At 38.3% G+C, this 27,905-nt stretch overlaps 1 protein-coding gene across 1 annotated transcript; it reads left to right on the top strand.

Moving 5' to 3' along the window:
- The first annotated feature begins 31 nt into the window (after nucleotides 1-31).
- Nucleotides 32-26,737, top strand: LOC105054694 (nudix hydrolase 14, chloroplastic). Its single transcript, XM_073246768.1, is given in 8 exon segments — nucleotides 32-49; nucleotides 51-316; nucleotides 6,614-6,719; nucleotides 7,780-7,857; nucleotides 19,633-19,725; nucleotides 19,938-20,030; nucleotides 25,681-25,779; nucleotides 26,149-26,737. Coding segments are annotated over 8 exon segments (1,005 nt in total). The 3' UTR covers nucleotides 26,401-26,737.
- The last annotated feature ends 1,168 nt before the right edge of the window (nucleotides 26,738-27,905 follow it).

Raw genomic sequence — 27,905 nt, 5'->3', positions numbered from 1 at the left:
TTTACTTTAAAGGAGGGCGAATAACGCAAACATGGGTTCGATAAAACCAAATGGCTGCCCGAGTGGATTCGCTTCTGTTCTCGATCTTTCCCCACCGAAACTCACTTCCCGTTCTCCGTCTCTTCCATTCCCTGGGATCCGCGAGCAGCCGTACCATCGACCTCCGTCGCAGTAGCAGTAAACTGGTCTCCAGACGAATGGCGTCGGCGTCCAGCGACTCCCGAGCCCCTCCTCCGCCGACCCATACCATCACCTTGCCTGGTGGAGACGCCGTCCAGGTCGTGGCCGCCCCCGGCCTCTCCAATTCCGATCTCAGGTTGCCTTCCGATTCCATTTTATCTCAATCTTTGCTGTAACGGTCGCTCAAACGGAATTCGGTTCTTAGATTGTGGGCGAGAAATCGGAAAACGAGCCATTGGTGGATATGTACAGTATGCGTCAAAAAATGTGCTCTGATACCCAATGATATGAACCTCGTTGCTCATTGGAAATTACTAGAATTTAGATTCAAGGAACAGAAGGAAATATTGAGGAGCAATCTCTTATGCTGCTTCAAGATTCATGTGGGAGAAATTATATTGGAAAGGTGGATTAACTTTTGAGGAATTAAATTCCAAGATGATTTTGGATTTAGTCTTCCTTTTCTAGAAAGTCAGGTGATATTGTTTTAAAGCAAAAACAACACAACCCACTCACATCACAAGATTTTTTATTTTTTGTTTGCATTGTAGCTTTGGAAAATTTAAGTGTCTTTGCATGTGCAGAAGGTAGTGTATTCTTTTTCTATATTCTATTAGGTACCGCTGGATTTTATCCTTGCTTCTTCTACTTGTTTTTTCTTTTCTTGGGTTTCTTAATGGTGTAGATGTTGAGAGTTTTAACTTCCATGGAATGAGTAATATTAGTTTATGGTGAAGGAGATATGCATCATATAATCGAAGATCAATGCCTAGTAGCGGTTCTCGATTAGAGAGTTTTAACTTCTACTACCCTAGCGCTCCAAAATCCTCATTCTGCTGTAACACCTAGCCACCTACTTCTTGATTCTCTTGGAAACCTTTTGCTGGTGCACTTTTTATTACTACGACGTTCATCAAAATCAGTGTTTGTCCAATCACAGTTCTACCTTCTTTTATTTATTCCTTTTTTGAACCGCTCTATGTTTTAGATTATAGTAAAGCAACCATATAGGTAGTTTTTTTGGGTTATCAAAATCAGTATTTATCCAATCACAATTCTACCATTTTATTCTTTTTTTTTGTTTTAAATTTAGTGCTTTTTTATTATTTGAGTCCATTTAGGCACCCTATAGACTTACACAACCACAAATCAATGATCCCTTCATACTGAAAGGTAGTTTTCCTGTTTTGTCACCAATGTATGTGACTCACTATTTCCATCATGTGAATTTATCTGTCCATGTGGGTAAAGCCCTTTGGTGTTGCAATATGCTCCCAAAAGAAAGACCATAATGACCTCATTTTGGCATGCCCAAGAAAAGTAGAATCCTAAAGGGCCTTATGGTCTACTATATCTATGATCTTGCTTGTGCTTTTGATGTTTGTTACTTTGTTTGTAGTTGCTGCTTTTAATGCATTTAATGGGACTCAAGATCACATTCCTTATTTGAATGATTCCAGTTTTACTGAATGGAAGGAAACTGTCATGTTTACATTGGGGTTCATGGATCCAAAATTGGCTTGCTGAGTGGATGAACCTAATCCACTTATATCTAAGAGCATGACCACTTAGAAGGCTGCCTTGAAAAGTTGGAGTGTTCGAATAGGCTTAGCCTCCTGCTCATGCAGGCTTATTTAGGCAAGCACATGCCAGGCTATATTCCTATTTGTGAGGCTGTCAAGGAATGTATAAAGGTAAATGAGGGCTAGTTCTCCGGTTTAGAGAAAACTAAGGCCAACACCTTGATTTGCAAACAATCCCTTTATTTAGGCTCCCCAACTCTATCGACTCTTGGCATTTCCCCTTTTCTTCGTTTACTTGTTCCTCTAGTTCTTCATTTTTGTCATTTTTTCTCCAAGTTGGTTTGGAATTGTTCATTGCATTTGGAGGGGTTTTGATAAGAGAGAAAATTCTGGCTTGTGGGAAAAGATTTATACTATATTGGCATATTTTAGGTTTCTTTAATTTAAATTTCAGATTATGATTCTAGCTTATCTTTTTTCGAACCAAATTGTATTTTCTTTTGTAAATCTATTTAGGTTGTTTTGATTTTTTTATGCCTTATAAGATAGCATAGTAAAAGTTGTATAAAAGGAAACTTGTGGGTTTGATCTTTCAATTGAGTATTGTGTTGATGGAGAAGTATATGGAATGAATTCATTTCACAGCTTATGTCCTTTGGTCTAAAGGATATCTTGTCAATTTATGTGTGTGCATGGTTATCTATTTGTCGGTCCATCCATTTGTCTATCATTCTGTTTTCTCATCCATTCATTAGCCATCGCTCCATCTTTTTGTCCATCTATGGGTCCATAGGTTTGCCCATCAATCCATTCATTTGTCCACCTGTTCATTTGTCCATACATATACATATACATATACATATACATATACATATACATATACATACTTAGTCAATTCTTAATACTAATTTTATAATAAATTATTATTTTTATCTATTCAAGGTTCACGAAACTGGTATTGGAGCGTGTATTGGCTAACGATCGCTTTGACATAGTATAGGTCAGTATTGTACCATTCTAGGGTATGCTAATAATAGGGAGAAAGATGGGGAGAAGGAGAAAATGATAGAGGAAGAGAGAGAGGGAGGAAGGGGGAGGGGCCCTCTAAACCCTAGTCCTAACCCTAAGTGAGAGAGAGAAAGAGGGAGAGGGAGGGAGGGACAGGGAGAGGGAGGGAGGAAGGGGGAGGGGCCCTCTAAACCCTAGCCCTAACCCTAAGTGAGAGAGAGAAAGAGGGAGAGGGAGGGAGGAAAGGTGAGGGGCCCTCTAAACCCCAACCCTAACCCTAAGCAAGAGAGAGGGAGGGAGGAGGGAGGGATAAAGGGTGAGGGCTTACTGTTAAGGGGGATCGAGTAGTGTCCGACCATTGAAGCCCTCGAATGGTAGAGGGGGGGGGTTGCGAGTGGCCTGGAGGGGGGAGCGGGGTGCACTTCGAACAGTCATTAGCATTGGGGGGATGGGGAAGCATTGCTCTCAAGCTCTCTCTGGATGATTCGAGAGAACAGATAAATGGAAGTGAATTGAAAACTAGAATTGGCCAACTCTAATATAGACTACAGTGAACCATTTGGAGGGGTAGAATTGTGCCGATAATCGATCAGCCTGGTTCGATATGCCTTGAATTGGCCGGTTTGGTGATCCTTGGTTTTAATCTATTATTGCATTTGAGACTTGAAATTTGAGGCGTATTGGGAAATTGGTGAGTCTATTTGTCTCAACTTTGTTTGAAAATCATGCTGAGTTGCTAGTTTTTGTGTTTTCAGACATTACACATTGCTCTCAACTAGATCCTGTATCGTTCGATTGGCGGTACGAGTTGGTACGCCCTCGTACCAGATCATATCATACTAGATTTAAACCGACATAGAAATGAGGGATGAATCAGAGAAGAAAAGAGAGAGAAAGAGAGGGGGAGGGAGGGAGAGGGAGGAAAGGAAAGGGAGGCCAGCAGAGACATAGATGGTGGTCATCGGAGGGCTGTCGAGGCCTCTCGGGCTCCGTGGTCCTCCGCGAGAGAAAATGTAAGAAGAGAGAGAGGGGAAGGGAGAGAAGATGAGGGAGTGGAAGACGGAATAAAGGCCTTTGGGTGGCTGCTTTGGCCGTCGGACAGTCCTAAATTACCTCGTGGCCATTGCAAGTTCGAAATAGGGGTTCGCCCCTATTTCATTGTACTTTTTAAAAAACATGGTGCATTGTATTTTTAAAAAAAATCCATTGTTGGCTAATTATATATTGTATTTTTAAAAAAAAATGATGAAACAGGGGTTTGGTGAACCTTTGTTTCGAACCTACGGCAGCCGTGGGGCAATTTTGGGCTGTTCGATAGCCTCTCTGCCGCCTTCTGCTCTCTTCTCTTCTCTCCCTTCCCCTATCTCTCTTTCTCTCTCTCTCTCTCTTCTCACATTTCATAGAAGATCGGGAGCCTTGGAGGCCTTTGTGGGCCACCGCCGGCCTTTCCTTTTCATTCCTTTCCCTCCTCTCTCTCTTCCTCTTTTTCTTTCTCCCTTGCTCCATCTTCGCCGGCGTTCCGAGTTGAACGACTAAACTGCATTGGTGAACTATCGGTACGGTTCGGCATGCCCCGAACCATTCATTTGGGGGTGATTTGGCAAACCCTGGTGTAAACTTTTCAATGCCACCTGAATGGTTCGGGGCGGTTGGGCGAACCTTGGTGTAAATTTTTCAACACCACTTGAATCATCTCAATCGGAGCTTTGATGAAGAAGATATGATCAATAGAGTGAAGTTGTATCAATGCAATCAGTCGCTATGTTGGTTGAATAGATTGTGTTAGTTGAACTGACAGTGTCTTAGTACAATTCAACTGTAGTGTGTTAGTACAGTCATTTGAGTGATGGTGTGTTCAGGCAATGCATGGTGAAATTTTGTGTCAGTACATATTGTGTCTGAGTTCAACTATAATTGGATCTACATTGTTGATGGCTTGACACCATAGTAAGTGGCATTGGAAGGTATGGATAGTGTGATTTATGCTATCGAAAAGACTTTTCCTTCTAGAAAGCCATGCACGGTGACCTTTTCTATTCTAGGCATCTTTGGAGTTGTTTTTCTTTCTTTTTTTTTTCCTGAACTCCGAGGGTGTGTAGATGTTGTTAGCTTTGTAAGGGATCCTAGAGCTTGAAAATACCCTCTCTTGTTCTCAATTTTGATCAATTGAAAATTAATAAAGCTTCTCTTTTACTGGGTATACTTTGGTGTTCTCTTTCTGCATAGTGCATTTTGCATTTTGGGGAATGGCAATGCGGCTAGTAGGTAGAGTTCTTAGTCATGGAGCATCTCTCAAATTGGTGGAGTCCTTGGCATTAATGAGGCCTTCAAGGTGCGAGGCAAGAAGTTACTAATTATCCCTCTTATTTATTTCTTAGCATCTAGATCCTTGTCCATTAAATTTAAAATTCTATAATTTCTTTCAAAGTTCTTGGTTTAGATTTAATTTAATTGCATATCTTGCTTTAATATTCTGCTGGCTAACTAAATCTTGCACTAGGCCTCCAAGTCTAGGTCAAGAGCACCACTCACCTTTAAATCATAGGATTTTGTGGAATCTTCCATTCTTATGTTGAAAAAGATAAACACATGGCAGATTCCTGAACTTGTGAAAAAGGGTAAAGAATGGGGAAGGGCATCGTTAATAGAAGACAACCAACTCCCATAGAGAAACATGAATCCTTCTTGATTCCACTGCAGTTTTGTTTTGGATGCAAGAGGGAACCAAAAAAGAGCTAACGGTAGAAGAGTGTAGGCATCAAGAAGTGTGGACCAAGCAATCATAATCACATCCTAACTGATGGAACAAAAAACTTAGTAGAACAGGTGGATGATCAACACACCACCATGACAGCACTGCCATCAGATTATCTTCGTCACTACATTCCCTTCTTAGCTGGAGTGGTGGCCTCTAAAAAGTTATTTGATATCTTTGTCACTACCTTCCGTTCTTGGCCTGAGTGGTCGCTCCTAAAAAGTTATGTGACTGTTTTTGATTTTCCTTGCGAAAATATTTTTATGTTTCTATTCATAAAAAAGATTAATAGAGTCCTCAATTTTGGCTGAAACTCAATGTTTTGGTTTAAGTGAATATGCTTTTTCCAAGGTTGGTCTAATCCTCAATTTTAAACATTGATCACATTGTTCTCTGTTTTGTCAATGGCATTAAAAAATATAAATTCAGTTTTTTTTTGCAAAGCTAAATAGCTGAAATCTTCAGCTTAGGGTGGTCCATGTACTTTCAATAATCTTGATCCTGCTCTTAAAGTGTCTTATAATTGGGCAAGCATCGAATATTGCTACAATTGTCCATTAAAACTGGTTTTGAACTACTGTTTGTTATCTTTCTGAAATGAAAAGAAAAACATAAAGAAATAAATGATTCCTTATCTCCTTATTGCAGTATACACCATATTAATTTGTACCCATGTTTCCTAGGCATCAGGATGTCCTAATTTTTCAGAGAGCTGCTTTACCTTTCACACATCCTAATATGCTTCCTCACTTGTTCTTGATGGATAGAAGGGCTTTTTGATGTTCTAGTTTTTAGAGAGTTAAGTTTTCAAATGATTACATGGAAAGAATTGGTTCTTTGGTCGCATTGCATTTTGATACCTTTTCTACTACCCATGTTTCCTAGGCATCAGGCTGTCCTAATTTTTCAGAGAGCTGCTTTACCTTTCACACATCCTAATATGCTTCTTCACTTGTTCTTGATGGATACAAGGTCTTTTTGATGTTCCAGTTTTCAGAGTTAAGTTTTCAAATGATTACATGGAAAGAATTGGTTCTTTGGTTGCATAGCATTTTGATAATTTTTCTAGTAATTTTCATGCTTATCAATTATACTAAGGTGGGCTAAAATTGCATCATTACAACTTTCATTGTGCTCTTTATCACAGGAATGCTATAGATTCTGCTCTGTTTAGGCAATGGCTGAAGAATATGCAAAGTGAAATGGGCGTCTTAGCTCGTGGGCAGATGTGTTTAAGACAAGTGCACATTCAGGTAATTTTAAATTTCAAGACTCAAAAGGTAAAACACTTCGATGAAGCCAACTTTTTTAAAATTATTTTTTAAAGCTCATAGATGAAGTGTATGAGGGATATATATGCTTCTGTAAAATTCCATTAAAGCTTGTTCTTAAATCTCCATGAGATATATGATGCAAGATGAATCTATCTCCTATTGTAGTTAACCTTATAGGTTACTTCTACAAGGTCATGAATTTAATCTTCTTTTAGTCGCCTATCACATATCATATATGCAAGATGAATCTATCATATATCCCCATGAGATATATGATGCAAGGTGGTTTCCCTTATAGGTTAGTTCTACAAGGTCATTTTTCCTATAATAGAAAATTGATGTTACTGCCTTCCATTTGCTTACCTAGAAAATAGAAAGAAACAAAAAGCTATTACAATTCTTTTAGTTAATCTTCTAAAACATTAGAGGGAGAAATATCTTTTAAAACCATAAGCTTACAGTTTTATCAGTTGGTCTTGTCCCTTCTGTTTGGGTCGAGTCTACAGATCTAGTTTTTATTCTTTAATGTTTCACCTTTAGTGTTCGGTCTCACTTCAAAATTTTGAATTGATGCTGAATTCCTGATGAGTGCAACTTGAAGGCAGGAGAGGAATCTGATGTGAAATGTATATGCGGAGCAAACTTTTCAACCTCAAGTCAAATCAAGATGCATGCTGTATTCCTAAATATGGTCTTAAGCCGTTTTCTTTTAACTTTCAATCTTGTGACTAGGTTTCCGTAAAAACCAAAATCTTTGTTCTTCATACTTGGATGGCAGAATTAGCAGCATCCACCAAACATTCCCTGGTGAAAGAAGCCCTTTTAAACTACGATGGATGAACGTATGAGCCCTTTGCTTTAACTCACTTGTAGCTGTTCTGACTACAGTCGAAGAAAGGGAAAATGGTGGGCATGAGCTAGATAATTCCTTTTGGATAATCCAAAACCTTTGTTTCCTCTGTATTGTATTTCGCAAGCATTTCATCATCCAGGCTCTCGAGTTACCAGGAATTTTTATTGACTGTAATCTTGATGGCAGGGACTGGATATGTTTGGAAGAGGTGTTGGTTTTTTGAAGTTTAAAGCAGATGTGGTTGAGAAGGAAACAGGAAGAAAGGTAATGTGACCATCATAATGATTTCCTTCAGACTTTGAACTTCTTGAATATACTTAAATTATTTGGTATACATATTCTCTTATGAAGAATTTGAATCAATTTTGCTTAGACATTTTAAATGATTTTGGCCACTTCACTGAACTGTATCTCCTAAATAACTGTGTGTTATAAGTGAATGCATTTATAATTTTATATATTTCATATCTCACCAATATGTGTGGCGTATCTTGTTTAATCCAACTAGAAAACAATGGACTAGATCATGCCCGAAACTAACAAGAGAGGCAAGAAAATTCAAGTCCTTAAGCATGTAACCTGATGAGCTCATCAGGTGGAAGTTATGCTTTGTGCTTTATTTTATTGTTGGTACTAATTTAAGTTGGTCTTATTACTTCTTGGAGATTTTTTTAGTAGGGATGTAAGTTAAGATGCAGGGTGGGTGTCCTGGAAACCTTGCTGAAATCATATCTTAAGCATATGACCACTTAAGTGGATTTATATTGGTGCAATTTTATTTTGCGAGTTTTATAATGGACAAGCTTCCATAAAATTGTAGCTATTATTAAGGCATGCTAGAGGAGCAATGACCAAGATTGCCCCATCCAAAATCTTTAGGCCTCTCCTTTTCTTGTTGGTTGCCTTGGACGGATGTATTAATTTGGATGCATGGAGAAGTCAGATGTCCCATTTCCTTTCTTCTTTGTCCCATTCTTTTCTACTTCTTTATTCTCTCTTCTCTCATCTCCACTATCTAGATTTTGATGGGGTCCATTCTCTTCTCATGCTCTTCTACTAGATATCTTCTTTCAGAATAAAACATATTAAAGTTTTGGTGATATATATATTTCTTTCTTCTTTCTATTACCATTTTGTTTTCCTATTGGTATGTATCTTTATTGTCCTATTTATTCGGAATGAACATAATCTTCTTTTGTTGCCTTGAGAGTTTGTATGCAACATTCAAAGTCTTTGATCAAGGTCGTCAAAAAAAAGAAAAATCATTACACTCTAATTCATAAGCTTGTAAAGTAAAGTCGGTGGTACTATCCCGAACCACCTGGTTCGGGGTGTATCAAGCCATATTGGAGGCCAGCTGGGATGGTTCTGGCCTTTGGGTTGAGAAATCGACCGAGGGGGGGGGGGGGGGGAGACGGCTCTGGCCTTCATATCGAAAGCCCTCTCTCCACCCCTTTGCTTCTCTCATGCTTTGTCATTGTGTCCCTCCTTTCCTCTCCCCCTCTCTTTCCTTCTCCCTCTCGCTCTCTCCTCCCTTCCTCTCTCTCCCACTTTCTCCTCCCTTCCTCTCCCTCCTTCTCCCTCTCCCCCTTCCTTGCTAGTTTTCTTATCAATTTATATTGGAACGACATGATATGGCACGGGGGTATATCATACCATACGATCGGCCTATTGGTATGGGTGTCAGTTCTAGTACTGCAGACTTGATTTAAATCATTTAATGGCTTAAAAACTATTAACGAGCAAGATGGATAAAAAATTAAAAGAAAAATATAAACTATTTGACATAAAAGTAAGATTTGAAATCTCGTGTATCAAGTTTTTATCTTTCATGTATCGGTGTGAACTGAAACAGTATGTGTTTGTTGAATTGGTATGTGCATGGTTACTTTGGGCTAATATGGCATACTAAATGGAATTGAGATGGTACAATAGGCTTGGGATTTCAAAATTTAGATGAGGTCAAGGTTCGTTGAACTAGTACCGAGAGTTATACTAGCCAGCAATTGATTTGTATGGTATCAATATGTACTACGCTAAGCAGACTTGAACTAAGGGAAGGGAGAGGAGGAGAAGGGAGAGGGAGAAGGAGAGGGAGGGAGAGTTGGAGAGAAGGGGGAGTGAGAGACATACTAGTTGTTGTCATTGTAGAATGAAACCCTAACCAGCCAGCTTCATTGTGTTGTTGCCATCCCAGAGAGGAAGATTGGGAGGAGAGTCGAGAGGGAGGGAGAGGAGAATCAAGATCAAGAGATTGGGAGAGGGAGGAGAGGGAGGGAGAGAGGGGTACCAGTTGTCATCATTGTGGAACAGAATCCTAATCCTAGCTAGCATCATCGCATCATTGATTCATCATCATCCCAGAAAGGAAGATTAGGAGGAGAATCGAGAGGGGGAGAGAGGAGAACCAGGATTGAGAGAGAGGGAGTGAGGGAGAGGATCGAGAGAGGGGGGGATTTATAAAAAGATAAATTCAGTTGAATCAAATTGACTAGTTAAGTCATCTAAGTAACCAATCGATCTAGTTTGGTATGCTTCGATCTATTAGGGATGGTTTGACGGTCACTATTAAGGTAATAGTTACTATTTAGAAACAATACATAACCAAATAGAATAATGATTTTTTCCGTATATGAAGTCATTTATTCAATTCTCTCTCTTCTTGATAGCCGCAAGTTATTTTGGAGGACAAAAGATAATAGTATAGATATTGCAAAATTTACTAAAAATTAAAAAGTGCTATCAATTGCTAAAAGATGTCGACAGTTGTCGGCGAAAAACAAGGAGGGTAGGCATTGAGCTGTAAACCATCCGGAAATTGAAAACATATAGGGTGGATAGGCTAGCTTAAAGTAATGTAATTTAAAGTCAATGCTTGGAATGAAAAAGAGCCATCTTCATCCTTGGGAGAGAGGCTAATATTGCTACATGTGGAAGTCGGCGTGTTATGCTGACATTTGTGTATACTCTTTTCATGTGGAACTCGACATCTTTTGTTGAGAACTTTTACTTTGTTTGTGCTCGTTTCAAGAAATGGGTTAGTGGTTATTGTTCTTTCATAAGGAACTAACTGTTGGAACTCTTGCTGAACCTCCTCATCTTTGAACCTTGATTTCCTCCATTCCACTACTATCTGCTTCTTGTGAAACTCTACAATTGGTGACTTGTGCTACTTTTGCCCGCTACCCTGCCTTGAAACCCCATGGATGGTGTTCCATGGTGATGATTGAGCAACCTAGCTGGTTGAGTGGAATAGCGGAGGCACAAGAATGGTGGCCGGTGGAGCAGAGAGGTAGGAAGATGTCAATGAGAAGTGGGGGAAGAGGAAGAGAGGAGGGGAGAGTAGCCTTGCCAATCGGTGAACTGAGTTGCGTGATAAAGGATATTGGTAGAGCCATTGAAGACCTATAAAAGGTATCCTCAAACTAGTTCTAGTGCTGAAGCCTTGAGTTGGAATGTGTTGGATGATGAGGGGCCGTCTTGGGACCTTGCTTAGGATCTATTAGTCATGATAGAATCTTAATTTTATATTTTTAGAGTATTATAATGCTGGTCCAGTTTTATTGATGTTTTCTTAAGTTTCTAGAGTCGGGTATTTTTGTATTTTTCTGTGGATTTTCTGGACATGGGCTGTCATATGGTTCATGGGTTGTCTGTTAGGTCTATTTATGTTTTTGGACTTCATTTATGTTCTTTAGTTGTGTTTGATAAGTCAAAATTATAAATTTGTTATGTGGAGTCCAAGTCCCAGTAGGAGCAGGAGTATTAGAACTTTATAAATAGGGTTGTAATCTCTCATTATTAAGTCAAAATTTTAGAGATTTTTCTTAAGAAATTATGCTTTTTTTAGAGTTGTGTGATGCAATTCTAACCCTAGGTGTGATGCCCACAGGATTCTAGGTGTGATGTGTAGAAAATCTGTCCTTTTTTTCTTTAATTACTGCATCGTAAAACCTCAAATTCAGATCTGATTCCATTCCAATAAACCTTGGCAACCAGAAGCAGCAAACCCATAGTCACCCATCTATCGATTAGCCTTCAAATTCACAAGGCGGATTTTTTTTTTTTTTCATTCCCGGTTTTCTACTTCCAACTCACATAAAACCCTCAAAACTTTATCTTTGATTCTTTTTGCCTCTATTTTGTACCCAAATCGCTCCCCATTCATACAGCAACATAAAGGCTAGCTTCTTACACAATTTCCCTATCCTTTTAGCCCAAAATGATCCATTAAGCATCCATGAATTTTCAAGGTTGTCTTACATCAGTTTGGTATCAGAGCTGAGGTTTGCAAAATGTTGACATGAGAAGGCCTTCTAGGGGAAAGATTGACAGATACCCAGTGAGAAGAGATGCTGTTCAGAATCGTGGAGCAACTAGATAGGATAAGTGCTCTATTGGATGATGTTGAAAGCTGGATTTCTCAACCTAGTAGCAACTCGACACCTTAGAAGGTGGGATATCCACTTGGCGTGGCTGACGTGATAAAGTCTTTTGCAATGCTCAGCCATTTCTTAGAGACTTAAACAAGGTAAAACGAACCATCCGGTAATGCTGGGTTCGGGGTGTACTGAGCCAAGTTGGTCAATTACTGGGATGGTCCAGTAGTTTTGCTCCATAAGGTGCCCGAACTGCCCTGAAGTGAGTGGAATCAGGTGATTCTACTTGGTCTGTCCTGTTTGAACCTTTTAACTTGTTCCTTCCATTTTTACTTCTTTTTTCTTTCCTTTTTCTTCTTTTCTTCCTTTCTTTTTATTTTCCTTTTCTTTCTTTGTTTCCTTTTTCTTCTTTCTTTCCTTTCTACCTTCTTTCCTTTCTTGTTCTTCTCCATCTCTTTCTTTCTATCATTTTTCTTTTCCTTCTCTTCTATTCTTTCCTTTTCTTCTCCCTTCATTTCTTTCTTAATAAGCTGACGTTTGTGCTTGATATGTCTTTCTTTCAATGATAGATTGATGGGAGTTTAGCACATGATCATTTTGGTCAGCCTTTGGCTAATGTTACTGCTAGTGTTCAAACAGAAACATGTATGCATGCTATTTTACAATGGTAGGGGCCCAGCTAATGCTTAGACTGTGAAAAGTTGAGGATGATCTGGAAACCATAAAGACAATATGATGCCAAAGAGGTTATTCTCTTCTGAATATTTGGTTAGGGACTTGTAAAAAAGAGTGGCCAAGCAAACACATAAATTTACACTCTTCTCAATCTTGATACATGGTTATACTTAGTCCAACATTATGCATTCACAGTTAACTTCGAAATAATTTTTGGTTTACCAAATTTACGACAATCTTTAGCATTAAAAATTATTATCTTGATAAAGATAATAGAAAAGGAGAAGATTAGTTTAAATCAGATGATACATTATAGAGACAATCCTTCTGCCAAAAGCCAAAGATGCAAACTGTTCCAGTGCTTATACATTATTTCATTACAAAGGGACTTCAAGAAGTGGCATACACGATCAGTTATCTTCTTCTCTGCATTTTAATGAAATTAATTAGGTGCAGAAGAGCTGGAGCTGACTAAACAGATTGAGTATACTGTTGGATTTGGTGAACAATAACTAGTTAGTTTCTAGAGAGAGTAATTGACCAAAAATATTTCAAGACTAAATCATTTCCACTGTGACATATTCTGAAGAAGAATAAAAGCATAAATGGGACTATTCAAGTATAACTAATACATTATCGATAAAGGGGAGATGTGTTTTCAGAGTACCATGCAGTTATTAAATACTATAAAAACTTAAAGAAAAAATTTACTAGTTTTAACTTTTAAGATAAGCTTTACAAACATGAATTTGAAAATTAGGTATCGAGGGCTCATGCATATAGTGACCAAACAAAGATGATAGGAACTAGAAGTAAGATCAATAGAGAATAAAAAGAAATATTGATTAGAATGTTTTGGAAACAAAGATGATAAGAACTAGAAGTAAGATCAGGAGAGAATAAAAGGAAAATAATGATTAGAATGCTTTGGATGTGCATATATCTTTCTTTTTCTTCTTCTTTTCTTCCTTTCATTCTTTCTTTTTCTTCTGTTTGCTTTCCTTTCCTTTCTTTCTTTCGTTCGTTTTTCTTCTTCTTTCCTTTCTTTCTTGTCTTTCTGTCTTTTCTTCTTTTTTTCCTCTTAAACATTCATAAACCTAGAAAAAACCTCAAAAACAAAAAAAGGAGGAAAAAACAAAAAAAAAAAATCAAAAAATCATGAAATGCTGTACCATGCCGAACCGGCCGGTACATCCCGTACCGAGCCGGACCGGCGAAGAACCAGCATTGTTCGGCTAGTTCAAACAGTATATCGACGGAGGAGGGAGGGAAAGAGAGAGAAATTGAGAAAGAGAGAGAGGAGCCACTGGAGGCCGATGGTGGCCAGCTACGGCCGTTGGAGGGCCGTGGAAGCGTCCGCGGCTTGTTGGTTCGCCCGATAAGGCTTTGAAATGAGCGAGAAAGAGAGAGAGGGGGAAGATCACCGGAGATGGGAGCTTGCGGCCTTGCGGTCGCGGATGCGGGCTTTGTCGGGGTCGAAAGAAGGGGGTGGCAGAAGTGGCGCGGGTGGAGTTGCGGTCGCGGTACAGGGGCTGTTGTCCTTGTTCACGCGACCCCCTTTTCTAAAAACGAAGATTAACAGTGAAGTCGGCAAATCATTTGTCGACATCACTGTTTAAAAGATTTTTTAAAAAAACTAAAATCAATGAAGCTGACTGCTTTACTTAAGTTTTGGTTTATAAAAAAAAAATCGTAAAATAGGGGCGTGCCCCTGTTTCATGCTCGTGGTGCCGCACGCATGGACTGCGCCGTCCGATGGCCACGGTGGCTAGTCGAAGGCCGTCCGACGGCCCCGCCCCTCCTTCCCCTCTCTCTTTTTCTTTCTTCCTCCCTTTCTCTCTATTTCTCTATTTCTTCTCTTGGTTCAGGTCTCGTGCCTTCGTCAGTTCGCTGCCAGTTCAGTATGGCACGGAACCATACCGAACCATATCATCGATCGGTCAAAACGGCCGTCGGTACCGAAACGATGAACCTTGCAAAAAATATTGTATTGTACTGAATGGTATGCATTTGCATATCAAATGTCGGTACTGTATGATTTAGTATCTAGCTGCACCGTCCAGGTGTCGGAATAGTATCTGGGATTGAAACAGGAAACCTTGTTGGTTAAAATTGTTCCATCTGTAATTTAGTTCTTGCAATGCTGACATGACTATTTGACTTTAAAGCTATGACTGATATAGAGTTATAGAACCACCTAATCATCTAATCACAATCCTTCATCTTTTAGTCGCCCTAAAATACTAAGATAATGATCTAAATTACAAAACTGAACCTAAGCCACCAATGAAATAGAAGAAACACACAACTTCCTGTTTGCATCGTCAATATCTGATCTTCTATCTTGATCGACCACAACTCTCAGCTAATATGTAAATGTGTCTAATATAGTTTAGCTTAACCCCAAAACCCCTTTGGACAAATGTTGTATAAGCTATCAACAAGTAGGCACATAGACAACTTTGACAATCAAGCGACAGTTTATAAGTAACATTATTGTGTAATTAAATTATTGGTAGCACATTATTTGTACATTTTGTAATGTTACTTATTGATAATGATCTTCTACCTTGACAATCAACCAGCAGTTTATATGGTACAAGATGGCAAGAGGTGTCGAGTGTCAGTATGATATGAGACTTCATATTGGTTCGGTATGGTATGCTTGGTATGGTACGATACCAACCATATGGCAAACTTTGCTTGTATTTGCATGTATTTTTTATTTTCAATCATTAAAAGAATAAAGTCTGCTTGCTTGTGAAACAAATTTTTACCTTTTAGGCTTTTGGCTATGGTATGTGTATTATACACATTAATGCAAGGACCACCGAATCAGAACTGGACCTCGTGCTGGCTGGCTAGCGGTATGGTTCGGTATGGGTCCATATCGGTCCGTGTCAGGTCGAACCAATAGGGCAGAGAAGGGGAAGGGAGAAGAAATAGAGGAAGAGGGGGGTAGAAGGAGAGGGAGAGGAAGAGAGGGCTCATGGTGACCATCGATCGTCGGAGGCCATCCAAGCTCTTGCCGAGCTCAATAAGGATGGAGGGAGGAAATAATAGAGAGGGACAGATGCTTATTGGATCCCTTTGATGGCTGGCGAGCCAGCGCCGAGGGAGGCTGAGACCAGAGGAGGGCCTCTGCCCTCCTCTAGTTGCCGACTTCATCGTATTTTTTTTTTTTATAATTTTGGCCGACTTCAACTGAAATTGAGGTCGGCAACTACATTGCCGATTTTGTCCGATAAAAAGCAAAATAAAATATGAAACGGGGGCGAATCTTTGTTTCGAACTGGAGGGTGGAGGCCCTTCTTCAGTCTCGGCCGTCCAAAGCCTCCCTCGGCATTGGCTCACTGGCCGTCAGAGAGGTCGCGGTAGCATCGCTGGCCGTTCGGAGGCCTTAGAGGGCCTTCGATGACTCGATAAGCATCTTCCCCGCTCTCTCCTTCCCTCTCTCCGCCCTTATCAAGCTCAGCAAGAGCTTGGATGGCCTCCAACGGCTGTCGGTGGCCCTGTCTTCCTCTCCCTCTCCTTCTCTCCCCCCTCTCTTTTTCTCTTTGTTCTCTCTCCCTTCGAGATGGCCCACTGTGCTGTTTTGTATGTCAGAACCGGATCGGTATCCTACCGGTATGGTTCGGCATGGCCTAAACCGTTCGATTTGGGATGGTTCGGCAAACGTTGCATTAATGGTTCAAATGTGGGCTATACTGCTATATTACATGCAAGGACTCGAGTCCCATTGGGCAAGGATGGGGTACCTCCTGAGTGCTGGGATAAGACTGTCCTGCCATTATCCCAATGTCTTGATTAACACGTCTTGCAACATCCCCTATCCTAAGTATTAGGATGGGGTAGGACAGCAGTGCATCCTGCTCAATGGGAAAATCGGGACAGCTCCGTCCCATGAGATTTAAAATCTTAATTACATGAACTCTTGGATTTGTGTTTTGGGAGCTAGTGCTTGTCAAAGTGTCATATCTTGTCAATATCTAATAATTTCTTGTTGTAGAGCTATCTCTGAGTGTCATGCCAGTATCCATGTTCAAGTGTCTAATGTCCGTGCTGAAACTGTAGGATCAGGATAACATAGAATATAGCTACAAGCAATATTCTAGTTAGCACTGGTAAGTAATGTTTATCGAGAGTGGATAGAATATTAGTTGCTACACCATTAGGTGGATCAAGTGTACCAGCTGAATTGAAAACATCAAGGAAGAGGGAGATAAATAGAAGAAAGATACAAAGATAGGATGAAAATAAAAACTTAATTCAGTATGGAGCTTGAGTTCGGACACCCCTAATGTGCTGTACCAGCTGAGGATGGAAAGTTTATCATACTAATGCCATGTGATATATCAATATGATCTATTAATTTAAGAATGTTTTATCACTGGTTGTCATCCTATCAAAGTCATGATTAAACTATATGCTCAGGACAACCTGGCATTGACTTGATGCCTGTGGTTATCTGTGTCTGTCTATCCTCCATTCTTCTCTGTTTATCTATTTATCTTTGTGTGTTGGTGTCATGTTGGTGTATGCCTCTACATATATGCCTGAGTATGAATGCATGTGTCTGGGTATGTATTGCGCGTGTTCGTGTGCTTGTTTGTTTGTGTATGCATGCGGACTCGTATATCTTTGTTCGTAGATACGTCCATCTGTCCTGTGTGCATGTGTTTGCTTGTGCATCGGGATGCACATAATGTGCACGTGTATAAAACTTGTAGTGAATAAGTTAACAACATTAATAAAGTATTTTTTTTTTTGTATAAACCAATGTAGTAGTCCAAGGCCCCTGGTTCTTTAGACATCCAAAACTGTATCACTTTGTCTCATGATCAAGATTAATATACATTTTCCATTGAGTAATAATGATTCAGGACCTCAGGTTGTTGGCTGTTTTATAATTCAGACATTATGAATTAACATAGTAGATCCTTTATTACCATATTAATCTTTTGAATTCCTTACATTAGCTGGTAATTATACAGATAGTATGCTATCTTCGTTGTGTTTGCATTGCATTCCTGGTGGCTGTGAACAATAGAAATGTACTTAGATTTGTCTAAGATTATGTTTTGGAGGAGACTTAGACCAGGTTTATGCCATTCATTAGGATTATTTGGTTTTTAACATACTCTATAATGTGAATTTTGTGGATGATTTTGATTGTATCTTTCATGTCCACAACACAGGAACTGGCACTCATGTTGGTAGGTTGACGGTATTGTTTAGTATGATACCATGCCATCCTGTCAAAACCAGAGGGGGAGATGAGAAGGAGAGAGAGGAAAAGAGAGAGAGAGAGAGAGAGAGAGAAGGGGGGGGGGTGAGGGAGAGGGACGGGGAGAGGGGGCTTGGAAGCTTCCTTCTGCCAGGCAGAGTGTTTCATTCGAAACAAGGCTCGACCTATTTTTTTAATTATCATGCCGAGTTCATTTAGAGAAGCAAAAAAAATAAGGAAAATAGGGCCGAACCCTATTTTGTTCATGCGGATGACTAGAGGAGAGGAGGGCTTTCGAGCCCCCCCCTCCTCTCGGCATCTCTCTCCCCCCTCCCTCTCCCTCTCTCCCTCGCTCCCTCCCTCTCTTTTTTCCTCTCTTTCCTTCTACCTCTCTCCTTCCATTGTTGATTCTCTTTTTGCTTGCTAGAACTATCCCAATCCCCCACCGATATGGCTCAGCATGCTCTGAACCACCTAACCAGGTGGTTCAAGATGGTTCCACCGTCCATTACTATCCTTCTTTAATTGTTACCCGTTGACAAATAACACAATTTCTGCTTGATTTGTCAGAGACCTGTTTATTTGTAAACCAGAAATTTGCAAGAACCGAGCATGAACTAACTAGGGTGCATAGACCTAGCCCTGTAGTTTGCAAAGGCATGTCTTACATTGCTTCTTTTTGCAAAGGACATTCTTAGAAAGCAGTGTAATAGTTCTTAAATGAGAACCTCTTCTTACATTTGGTGCTTGATGAACACATAATGCAGAACAACTATTTGCAATTCATGCAGGTACTATATTGATGCAAATGGGCTGGATTTAAAGTTTGAATGCAAACTGTATATTTGAGCTCAAACCATAATGCTCCAACTCACAATTTGGAGAAACTTTGAGACAGATCTAGTTTCTCTTCATAGAGGTTCCGCTCCATTTTGTTGAATCTATTATGCAAATTGGTTAAAGGTTTGCTACCTGCAAGGCTGCACCCTACCCGTATATCTAAATATTGGGCTACATTGGGGTTAATCGGGTTGGGTTTGTCAAATTTAGGTCTGTCCAACAAAGAATGCCTTCAATGGAAATGAGGTGAAATAAGGATTTATCTTTTTGTTCTGCAGACTCATAGCACGAAACAAATTTGGAACCAGTTCACATAAGCATAAGCCAGAAGTTAATGTTTTCTTGAAAGCCACTAATTGGCCTATTTAGAGCAGAACTTTTCAAATTATGTCAACACTAACTAGTTATTTTTTATAAAAAGCACTTAATTTACTTTAAAAGCGGGAGAAGTTTTTTAGGAATTCAATCTGTTAAGATGCATAGATAATTACAAAGCATCGCATTAGATGAAATATGGGAAAAGAAATGCTATTGTGGAATAGTGGATATAGATTTTTTCTGGAGTTTGGATTGTTGCATTTGTTGTGGTACATGTCACAGATTAGTTGATATAGATATATACTGGATTTTGCATTTGTTGTGGGTGCATGCCACAGCACTGGATGGGGGCTTGTTGTCTTAAATATGGTCATAAATCCCTTCGTGCATCCATTTTACAGGTGCCTAAAAAATTCAACACTCAAAGAGATAATTTATAATTTTTTTTTATACATGCATGCTTTCACACATTTCAATATGTTTCTATCTTACATGTATTGTAATACATCATCTTTTCCATCTATAGTGACCACTTACTAATGTTGGTCTGCTGATGGGATCTATTGCACTATGTTTATATGTTATATACGATTTGTTTAGATTCCAGGAATTGTTTTTGCACGGGGACCTTCAGTTGCTGTGTTGATTCTTTTGGAGTCAGGAGGGGAAACTTATGTGGTTCTTACTGAGCAGGTATATGCATAGGTTAAAGTGAAATAAGCGTTATTTTTTGGTGAATAACTTGATGTTTTGGTCTACATACATACTTTAAAGAAGGATATATTCTTTTCATTACATTTTCACCTCTGAGCAGCAGAAATATTTATTTAGTCCACATAAAATGCTCCCTGATAAGCACTTGTTCCATTTTGCTAGTTTCTGATCAGCTCTTTCGAAAATGTTAGGTTCGTGTTCCTGTTGGAAAGTTTATATTGGAACTACCAGCTGGCATGTTAGATGATGAAAGAGGTGATGTTGTTGGCACAGCAGTCCGTGAGGTAAAATATATTTCTGAAGCTCTATATTCACATCTAAATTTCCTTGTCTTTCCTAACATGGTCATGAAGTGTATTTTTGAAGATGGAACATTGGGATAAAATATGAACCACTTATTTGCCTTCAAGAGACATGCATATCTGTGAAACCAGTCGTGTCAGTGCATGCACCAGTGGAATCTCTGGAGATGGATATGCTGGATACAATAAATCTACACAGTTCACATGTGAATATGATGCATTTACATGCAATATACATGCCATATACAAAGTATATCTCTGAATCTCATGATTTATTATTGGTTAAGTTTTGCAAGATTGTGCTAAAAAGGTCCACTGACTATTTAATATTCTGGGCGACAGTAAGAGATGGCTATTAATGACATATTTGGGCAGATGAAGTAAGTGCGCAATTAATATAATTTTGATGCTTCTGAAAATGTGGGTTGGTGACGATTCAAATGACATTCTCTCTCTCTCTCTCTTTTTCAATTTCTTTTTTCTTGGTTCAAATGGCATTTTTATTGTCATAGAACGAACTTTTAATGCATACAGCAATGCTCAAGTCAGGAAAAATGAACTCAGGCAACCTTATGAAAGCATCAACAGTTTATTAATTTATACTTGAACTGGGTGTCGGGAGAGAATGTCTTGTTATGCTGTTGATAAGGCAGTCCTTAGGGAAGACATGGAGACCAACACAAATTGCCTGCTTTAAGCTTGTTAAATTGGCTAGGTGGTCCTAGGTATTGACCCTCTTTGAAGGCCTAGGCAGAATGCCTAGGCGGCTAGGCCGGTTGCTGAATAAAAATATTCCTAAAAGTTTAATAAATTTTATGTTTTTACATATAGAGTTACATGTAGTTCATAAAAAAGCACATCAAAAGAATATCTTATTGATGGAGAGTGGGGTTGTTGTTTCATCTTATGACTCTTTTTCACAAGTCTTTATCTATATATTTTGTTTGCACATTCTCTGCATGCATATCAATTATTATTGAAGCAAGTCAGATGTCATTGTAGAGGTTTACAATTCTGTCAAACTGCATGAGACTTGGTCAAGTTTGAAACCGAAAGTAAGCATGATTATTACTCCAGTTATGTTCAAGGTTCTCAAACTGCTTAGGAGTTCATAAACAACGACCTCATCAAGGTTTGCAATATTAACTTAAATTGTCTAGGTAGGGGCATACTGTACCAGACCAGTGCGGAATTGGGTTAATACTTAGATTTGGTTTGGGATTCGATAGGAATAGGGTCCAAACGAAGCAGAACCATCTGGTTCGACTCGATATGACTCGGTTCGAGTTGGTTCCTATTGTCCCATAACTTCAAAGAGAGGAGGCATTGAGATACCTTTTACCTCTCTTTTGTTTAGAGTTCAAGAAGGCAAGAGGTAGAAGGTGAGGGAAATTAGCTCCAAGTTTAGATTTTTGGTCTTTTCAACCCTAATCCAAGGTATAATCCTATCCTCTATTCTTGTTTTCTTTTTATAAGCCGAAAATGACAAAATAATGCCAAAATCTTGTATTTTGGCGTGATTTCATAATTTATTGTAAGGGTGATCTACATATTGAAGAAGAAATAATGATTTTTCATAGGTCATGTAATTTTCACAATAAAAATATATTTTTATTAAAAAATAATAATCAGAAAATTTTTAAATTTAGAAAATAGTAGCGTGCTTGAGGATGTGATGCTACCTGCTATTTTTTTGATAGCAATTTATTTAGATTTGGGTATTGTTATGGCTATCCAATCATGAGTTCAAATTTGAACAAATTTTAAAAATAAATGGTTTATATATATATATATATATATATATATATATATAGTACTCATCAGGGGTGCAAATGAGTCGAGCCGCTCGCGAGCTACTTGAGCTCGACTTGACTCAATTATTATCGAGCTCGAGTAGCAAGATACTTGGCTCATCTGCTCACGAGCCTACTCGAATTTATATTCTTAATAATATTATTTTTACTTATATAATATATATATATATATTAATATATATTATTAGTATACTAAGATTCGATTTCGAGTTCGAGTATGACTCGGTTGATATTCGAGTCGGATCGAATCGATCTCGAGTATTATCTATTTTTTATTGAGCTAAGCTCAAGCTTGAGATATTTTCGAATCCGAATATTTTGAGTCGAGTCGAGTTTGAGCTTCCAGCTACTCGACTCGGCTTGACTCGATTGTACCCTTAGTACTCATGATATGGGTTTACATTAATCCGAATTAAAATTTTTTTCTTAGATATTTTAATTTTAAGTATTAGTTTTTATTAAAACTAATTAATAATATTTTTATAATCAGAAAATATTAAAATCAGTATTCTATCTAGATAATTTTGAATTATTTTTTGAAATACTACTGTGTACAAATCACCATTTTCTTAAAATTCTTAATTAACTTTAAAAATTATTAATTTAACTAAGAGTTGTGAAAATATGATAATATATTTGTACCTAGGACATTTTTAGGCAAATATAATACTTTTATTTACAATTTTTTATAAATTACTGCATTTATTAAATAAAATTAAATAATATCATTTTTTTGTTTTACATAATATGTTTAAATGTTATAATAATTTTTTAAGAAAAATTGTAGATCCATTTTGTATAATTCTTGTAATGGATGAGGTGGTTTATGATGTATGGTGTCAAATAAATAAATAAATATATATAATATGAATTCAAGAAAGAAAGACAAGGAGGTTGATATTGGTTGGTATCATGGTACAATGGTGACAGGCTGGCTGCATTGAAAGTATAAAACATGTGCGATGTATAATAGAAAAGGAAGTGGCGTGACTAGATTGAAGTTGCATTATGCCAGTAGTTTGATAAAAAGAAGCACTTTTTTTTTCTTCTCCTTCCTTTCTTTCCTCTTTCTTCTTTTTTCCTTTCATTTTTTAACTTCTTTTCTTCTTTCTTTCCTTTCTTTCCTCTTTGTTCTTTTTTCCCGCATGCATAGGTTTTGGAGTCTGACATTGTCGCATAGGAATGGGACAGATGGCATGGAACCCCCCAACCCGCTGAGACTCAAAACCTTGTCATATTATCCCTATACTCCATCAAACAGTCAAACAGAAAAAATGGTAATAGATGGACACCCCAGCCCCTCACCCCCCAGCCCCCCAAAAGTCCTAGAAGGTCCTCTTTCCCTCTCCCTTTCCCTCTCTTCCCCCAAAGCCTGAAGCCCAAAGCCCTAGATGATCCCGAGCCCCTTGTCTTTGTTGCTTGGCTGCTTCCACTGGGATGGCAGATGCCATGAATGGGAAGCAGGATTCCCAGCCCCTTGTCTTCGTTGCTTAGCTTGGAGGCTGGTGTCGAGGCTTGGGACGAGGACAGAACTTGGAAGAACTCCCCTGACCTACAAGGTGCACCCTCTCCCTTCTCTTCTCTCTCTCCTTCTCTCCCTCCCTTCTTGTCTCCTTCTCTCCCCCCCTCCCTCTCCCTATTTTGGTCTTGAAGTAGTAGTTCTAGATGAGAGCCTTGGCTGAACCAACCAGCTACCAGTTCCTACTGCACCATCTAGTATGGGCTGGTATGCTCAAGGTTTAAACCTTGATTTTATTTTCTATAAACCATTGCATGGCATACATTTCTAACTGATTAATGTAAATGTCAATGAACTAAGGTGTCTAGGTTTATTATGTTTCTCCTTATTTTGTTTGGCTGTAACATTCTGTCATCTATTAATATCAGACTTGTTAATGATTGTAGATATATTAGAATACCTTCATTCTTGTTCGATGTACCTGAAAGGGACTTTCTCTTTACCAAGACTTGGCATTTATAGGGTGTAGTCCAAGTTATAAACTGAGGACCATCTGACAGACTATGCATTCATCTCATGATCGAACTGCACACAGAATCAGATATGAGCATCTGATTAAAATGCATTTTTAAATTTTGGGTCTTCTATAGGTCCTTCTAGTTGCTAAAATTCTTCTAGTAAACCCATAACTTAGTTTCATGCTGATACTCATGTTGCATTGGGATAGCACACTATTAGGGTAAATGAGGGGTTGAGTATCATAAACTAAACAGGCATGGACAAGAGCTGACATGTAAACAGGTAGATCCTTGCTAAATGCCAACATGCCACATGTCGCAAAGATGAAGTATTGGTGGAGCCATTATAATGTACCTCACGATAAAGCCATGGCATACCCAATAAGAGGTGACACACTTTCACTGGTAGCAAAACACAGTATTTTATCAATACACACTTTGGCTAGCAGCACATCACAGCATACCATATCAATAAGCCCTCCAGTAGTAAAAGTGATCCAACACCTCTTGTTGAATTTGAGATTGATGTTATCATCTAAGCTATTTGTAAGGATTTGGATGCAGCTCTATCTTTAGTTAAGCTTGTTAATTGAGTCCTCTGACACAATGGTGCAGCTTCATGAGTTTAGTTTTTCCCTACTTATTCAACTCAATATCGTTGTTCAATGTCTAGGAGCATATTTAGTTTTTCCCTAGTTGCATGTACTATAGTCCTATTATTCATGAAAATTAATGGTATTTCATAATTAAGAATTTGATTAAATGTAAATATGAGATGTCCATTACTGGAAAAGGCTTCATGACATAGTCATTTTCGGCATTTCTTATTGTGTACTCCATATATATTTTTCTTTGTGGTGGATTAAAAATTCTTTGACTTCTGATCTCTCTCCCCCCCTCGCCTCACAGTCTCACTCTCATATCTTTTTTATGAACATTTTCTTTTGGGAAACTTAATACCTTCTCCTTTATTCGACTTCCATCTCACACAATCCTTTATGCAGAATTTACATTTAGTCCCTTTACATAGTTAGTCCTATTTCTTGCACACAGTTTGGCCAGTTTTGTGCTGTTAAGCATGTTTTGTATTCACTTATGCATGGGCAAGGGAATAAATGTGAAATGGGCATCAGTACCAAAGACCGGACATAAATTTTCAATCAGCAATGAACAAATGTAAAATGGAAGTCAATCATGGGGCCAGACCACAATTTCCCATATCTTTTCATGATTTCTATTTTTATGGGACATCAATTACTTGTAGTAAAGCTGAATCTATTTTATCTTTGAACATATTGTCAGCATCACTAAAACAATGCAGTAGAATCTTCAATAGTGTGGTAGTTCAAAAGTATGTAGACTATTATTGTACTTAATAAGAATCATTTTCACTATCAGTTTGTGATGTTTTTTGTTAATTAACCATTTACCTGAAAGCTTAGGTTGCTAGGGGATGGATTATCAATGTTTACTAGGTTTAACACCCCTCTTATGTTCAACCTAGACCAAGAATGTTGAGTGATAAACAAGTCAAGACACAATTGATGATGACAATCGAGTTATCCTTGTTGAATCAAAAATATATGAATGCACAACCCTCATTAACTGTAGCTTTGATACCATGCTAACTAACAATTTCATCCCAAAAGCTCAAGCTGTTACAGAAAGGGTCAGCAATGTATATCATGCTTGACACTCAAGCACTCTTAAATTCTCATTATTGACCTCTACAATGAATGCATTTACATTCTATAGTTGTTTTTAACATTATTGAGTTTTTGGTATTAGTCTTATCTATCATCGCTGTTTCATCAATGATGGATATTAAATTATCATGGCAGGTTGAGGAGGAGACGGGGATATGCTTAAACATTGAAGATATGGTTAATCTTACAGCATTTCTTGACCCAACAACTGGATACAAAGTTTTTCCATCACCGGTAAGTTATCCACTTTATTTCATCTAAAACCTGATGTATCTATTTCGAGCATCAAAAGGCATACTTCATACATCTTGAATGGGTCATCCTAGATAGGGCGAAGCATATTTTCCATGAGGAGACATAAGTGTTGTGAAATCAGTCTGTCTCAGTGGGAGGAGCCTATTTAGTCTATTCATTTACAGGTGGAAACAAAAGAAATAATTGGATGTCTTTTTTTTGTGATGCAGTCCTGAGGGAGACTAATCATTTGGAGCTTTCCCTTAAAATCATTTTTCTAATGATGGTTTTTTGTTCTGTTATGCTCTTTAGTTTTTTTAAATAAATAGTGTTGGACCAATTAAACACTTTGCTGTTGTGTTTGTGTAGGGTGGATGTGATGAAGAATTGAGCCTCTTTCTATACAGAGGGCATGTCGAGGAGCAAATTATAAATTCATTGCAGGGAAAGGAAATGGGCCTTCGGGACCATGGTGAACTGATCAAGGTACATGTGGTTCCTTATGATAAGCTTTGGCGTGTGACAGCTGATGCAAAAGCTCTTGCCGCAATTGCTCTATATGAAATGGCCAAGAGGGATGGTCTACTGCCTCAAAGAAATATGCAGAATCTTTCTACATAGACTAAAGAGAAAGTCTTGCAGTTAAAATGACTTCTACAGAACCATTTGTTTAGAGAAACTGCTTTTGCTGTATGGCGCTGCCATGATGCTTGAGTTGGACGATTCTCAAAATGTCAGAGAAAGCATTAACCAATATATATCGTTTTCTTAAAAAATTTTGGAAGTGGAATGGAAATAGCCATCGAGCTCCTGCATTTCTTTCTCTGCAAAATTGTAAATTATCTTTTATAAATATGATCTGCATTTCTTGAGGGTGTCAGCCTGCCAAGCTGGTGATTCTCTTGCTGTTGATCCGAGTAACTTGGGATCATATCCTACCTTTACTACATTTCTTTGATCTCCATGAAATTTCAATGAACTTTGCCTATCTTTATTTTCTTAAAAAAAAAGAAAAAAGGAAAAAAAGAGCTGCATCTCTTGGTTTAAACCTGCAAACTATACTTCTTTTTATTTTACTTTAATTTTTCAGAAAAGCAAAATAGTTTCTATTGTTCTTGCTAGTCCTCCATAGTTTGCTGCTTGGTCAGCAGCAATGCTGGTGAAGCAGTGTCGCTCAAAGACTGTCAAGTTGCTGTGAATCTGCCACGTCCCAGTTAAGAGTTCTAGTCTTCCCGCCCATACTTGTCAAAGTCTTGCCGCTGGATTCCCGTGTGCCCCCTACATTCTGGGATCACAAGATGAACCCTGCTGCGAATTTATGCTGAAGGGATAGCTGCATTGGTACGCCTTTCGTTCCCTTTCTTTCTTTTCTTTTTTTTTTTTTTGTTTCTTTTGATCAATAGTTGATAAATATAGTCACACCTTACGAACTCCTCATTAGTGTTTTTTGAAACCATCAATTAGTTTTAGTTAAATACATTCTGGGATCACAAGATGAACCCTGCTGCGAATTTATGCTGAAGGGATAGCTGCATTGGTATGCCTTTCGTTCCCTTTCTTTTTTTTTGTTTCTTTTGATCAATAGTTGATAAATATCTAATCTATTCAGGAGTCACACCTTGCGTACTCCTCATTAGTGTTTTTTGAAACCATCAATTAGTTTTAGTTAAACAACAAATAGTCAATACGTTTATGGGTTGCAAGCCCATAATTTACCCTGCCCTCGTTTAAGGACCTACAGAATTTTAGCTTCTCACTTATTAGATGTATGGAAATTGTAGCCTTAGATTAAAAAATACTGGCTTCGAGAGGAATCCTACTTAAAAATATTGAAATAGCTAGATTGAATCTTTTTGACAACTTCCTCTTAACATCATTAGCCTGGTGAATTGACATGAAATGCTTTATATAAGTTTCAAACACTTTGGATCTTGCAGGTTGGAAGAATGAATAGCCAAGGATAGAGTTCATTTATGCTTTTTGTTAAAATGGCAGCGTAACCGAGGTATGTAAACGCTCGAAGTGTTCGCAGTCGTTTGTTTTATACCAAAAATTGTTCATTTAAGTTATCAAATCATAAGACCAATTTGCATGAATGGTGGTTTCTTTAGGGGACGAAAAAAGGC

Source organism: Elaeis guineensis, chromosome 12, assembly GCF_000442705.2.
Source record: "Elaeis guineensis isolate ETL-2024a chromosome 12, EG11, whole genome shotgun sequence".
Classification (NCBI taxonomy): Eukaryota; Viridiplantae; Streptophyta; class Magnoliopsida; order Arecales; family Arecaceae; genus Elaeis; species Elaeis guineensis.
Note: the sequence above shows the minus strand (reverse complement) of the source record. Positions and strands in the feature narration are given on the sequence as shown.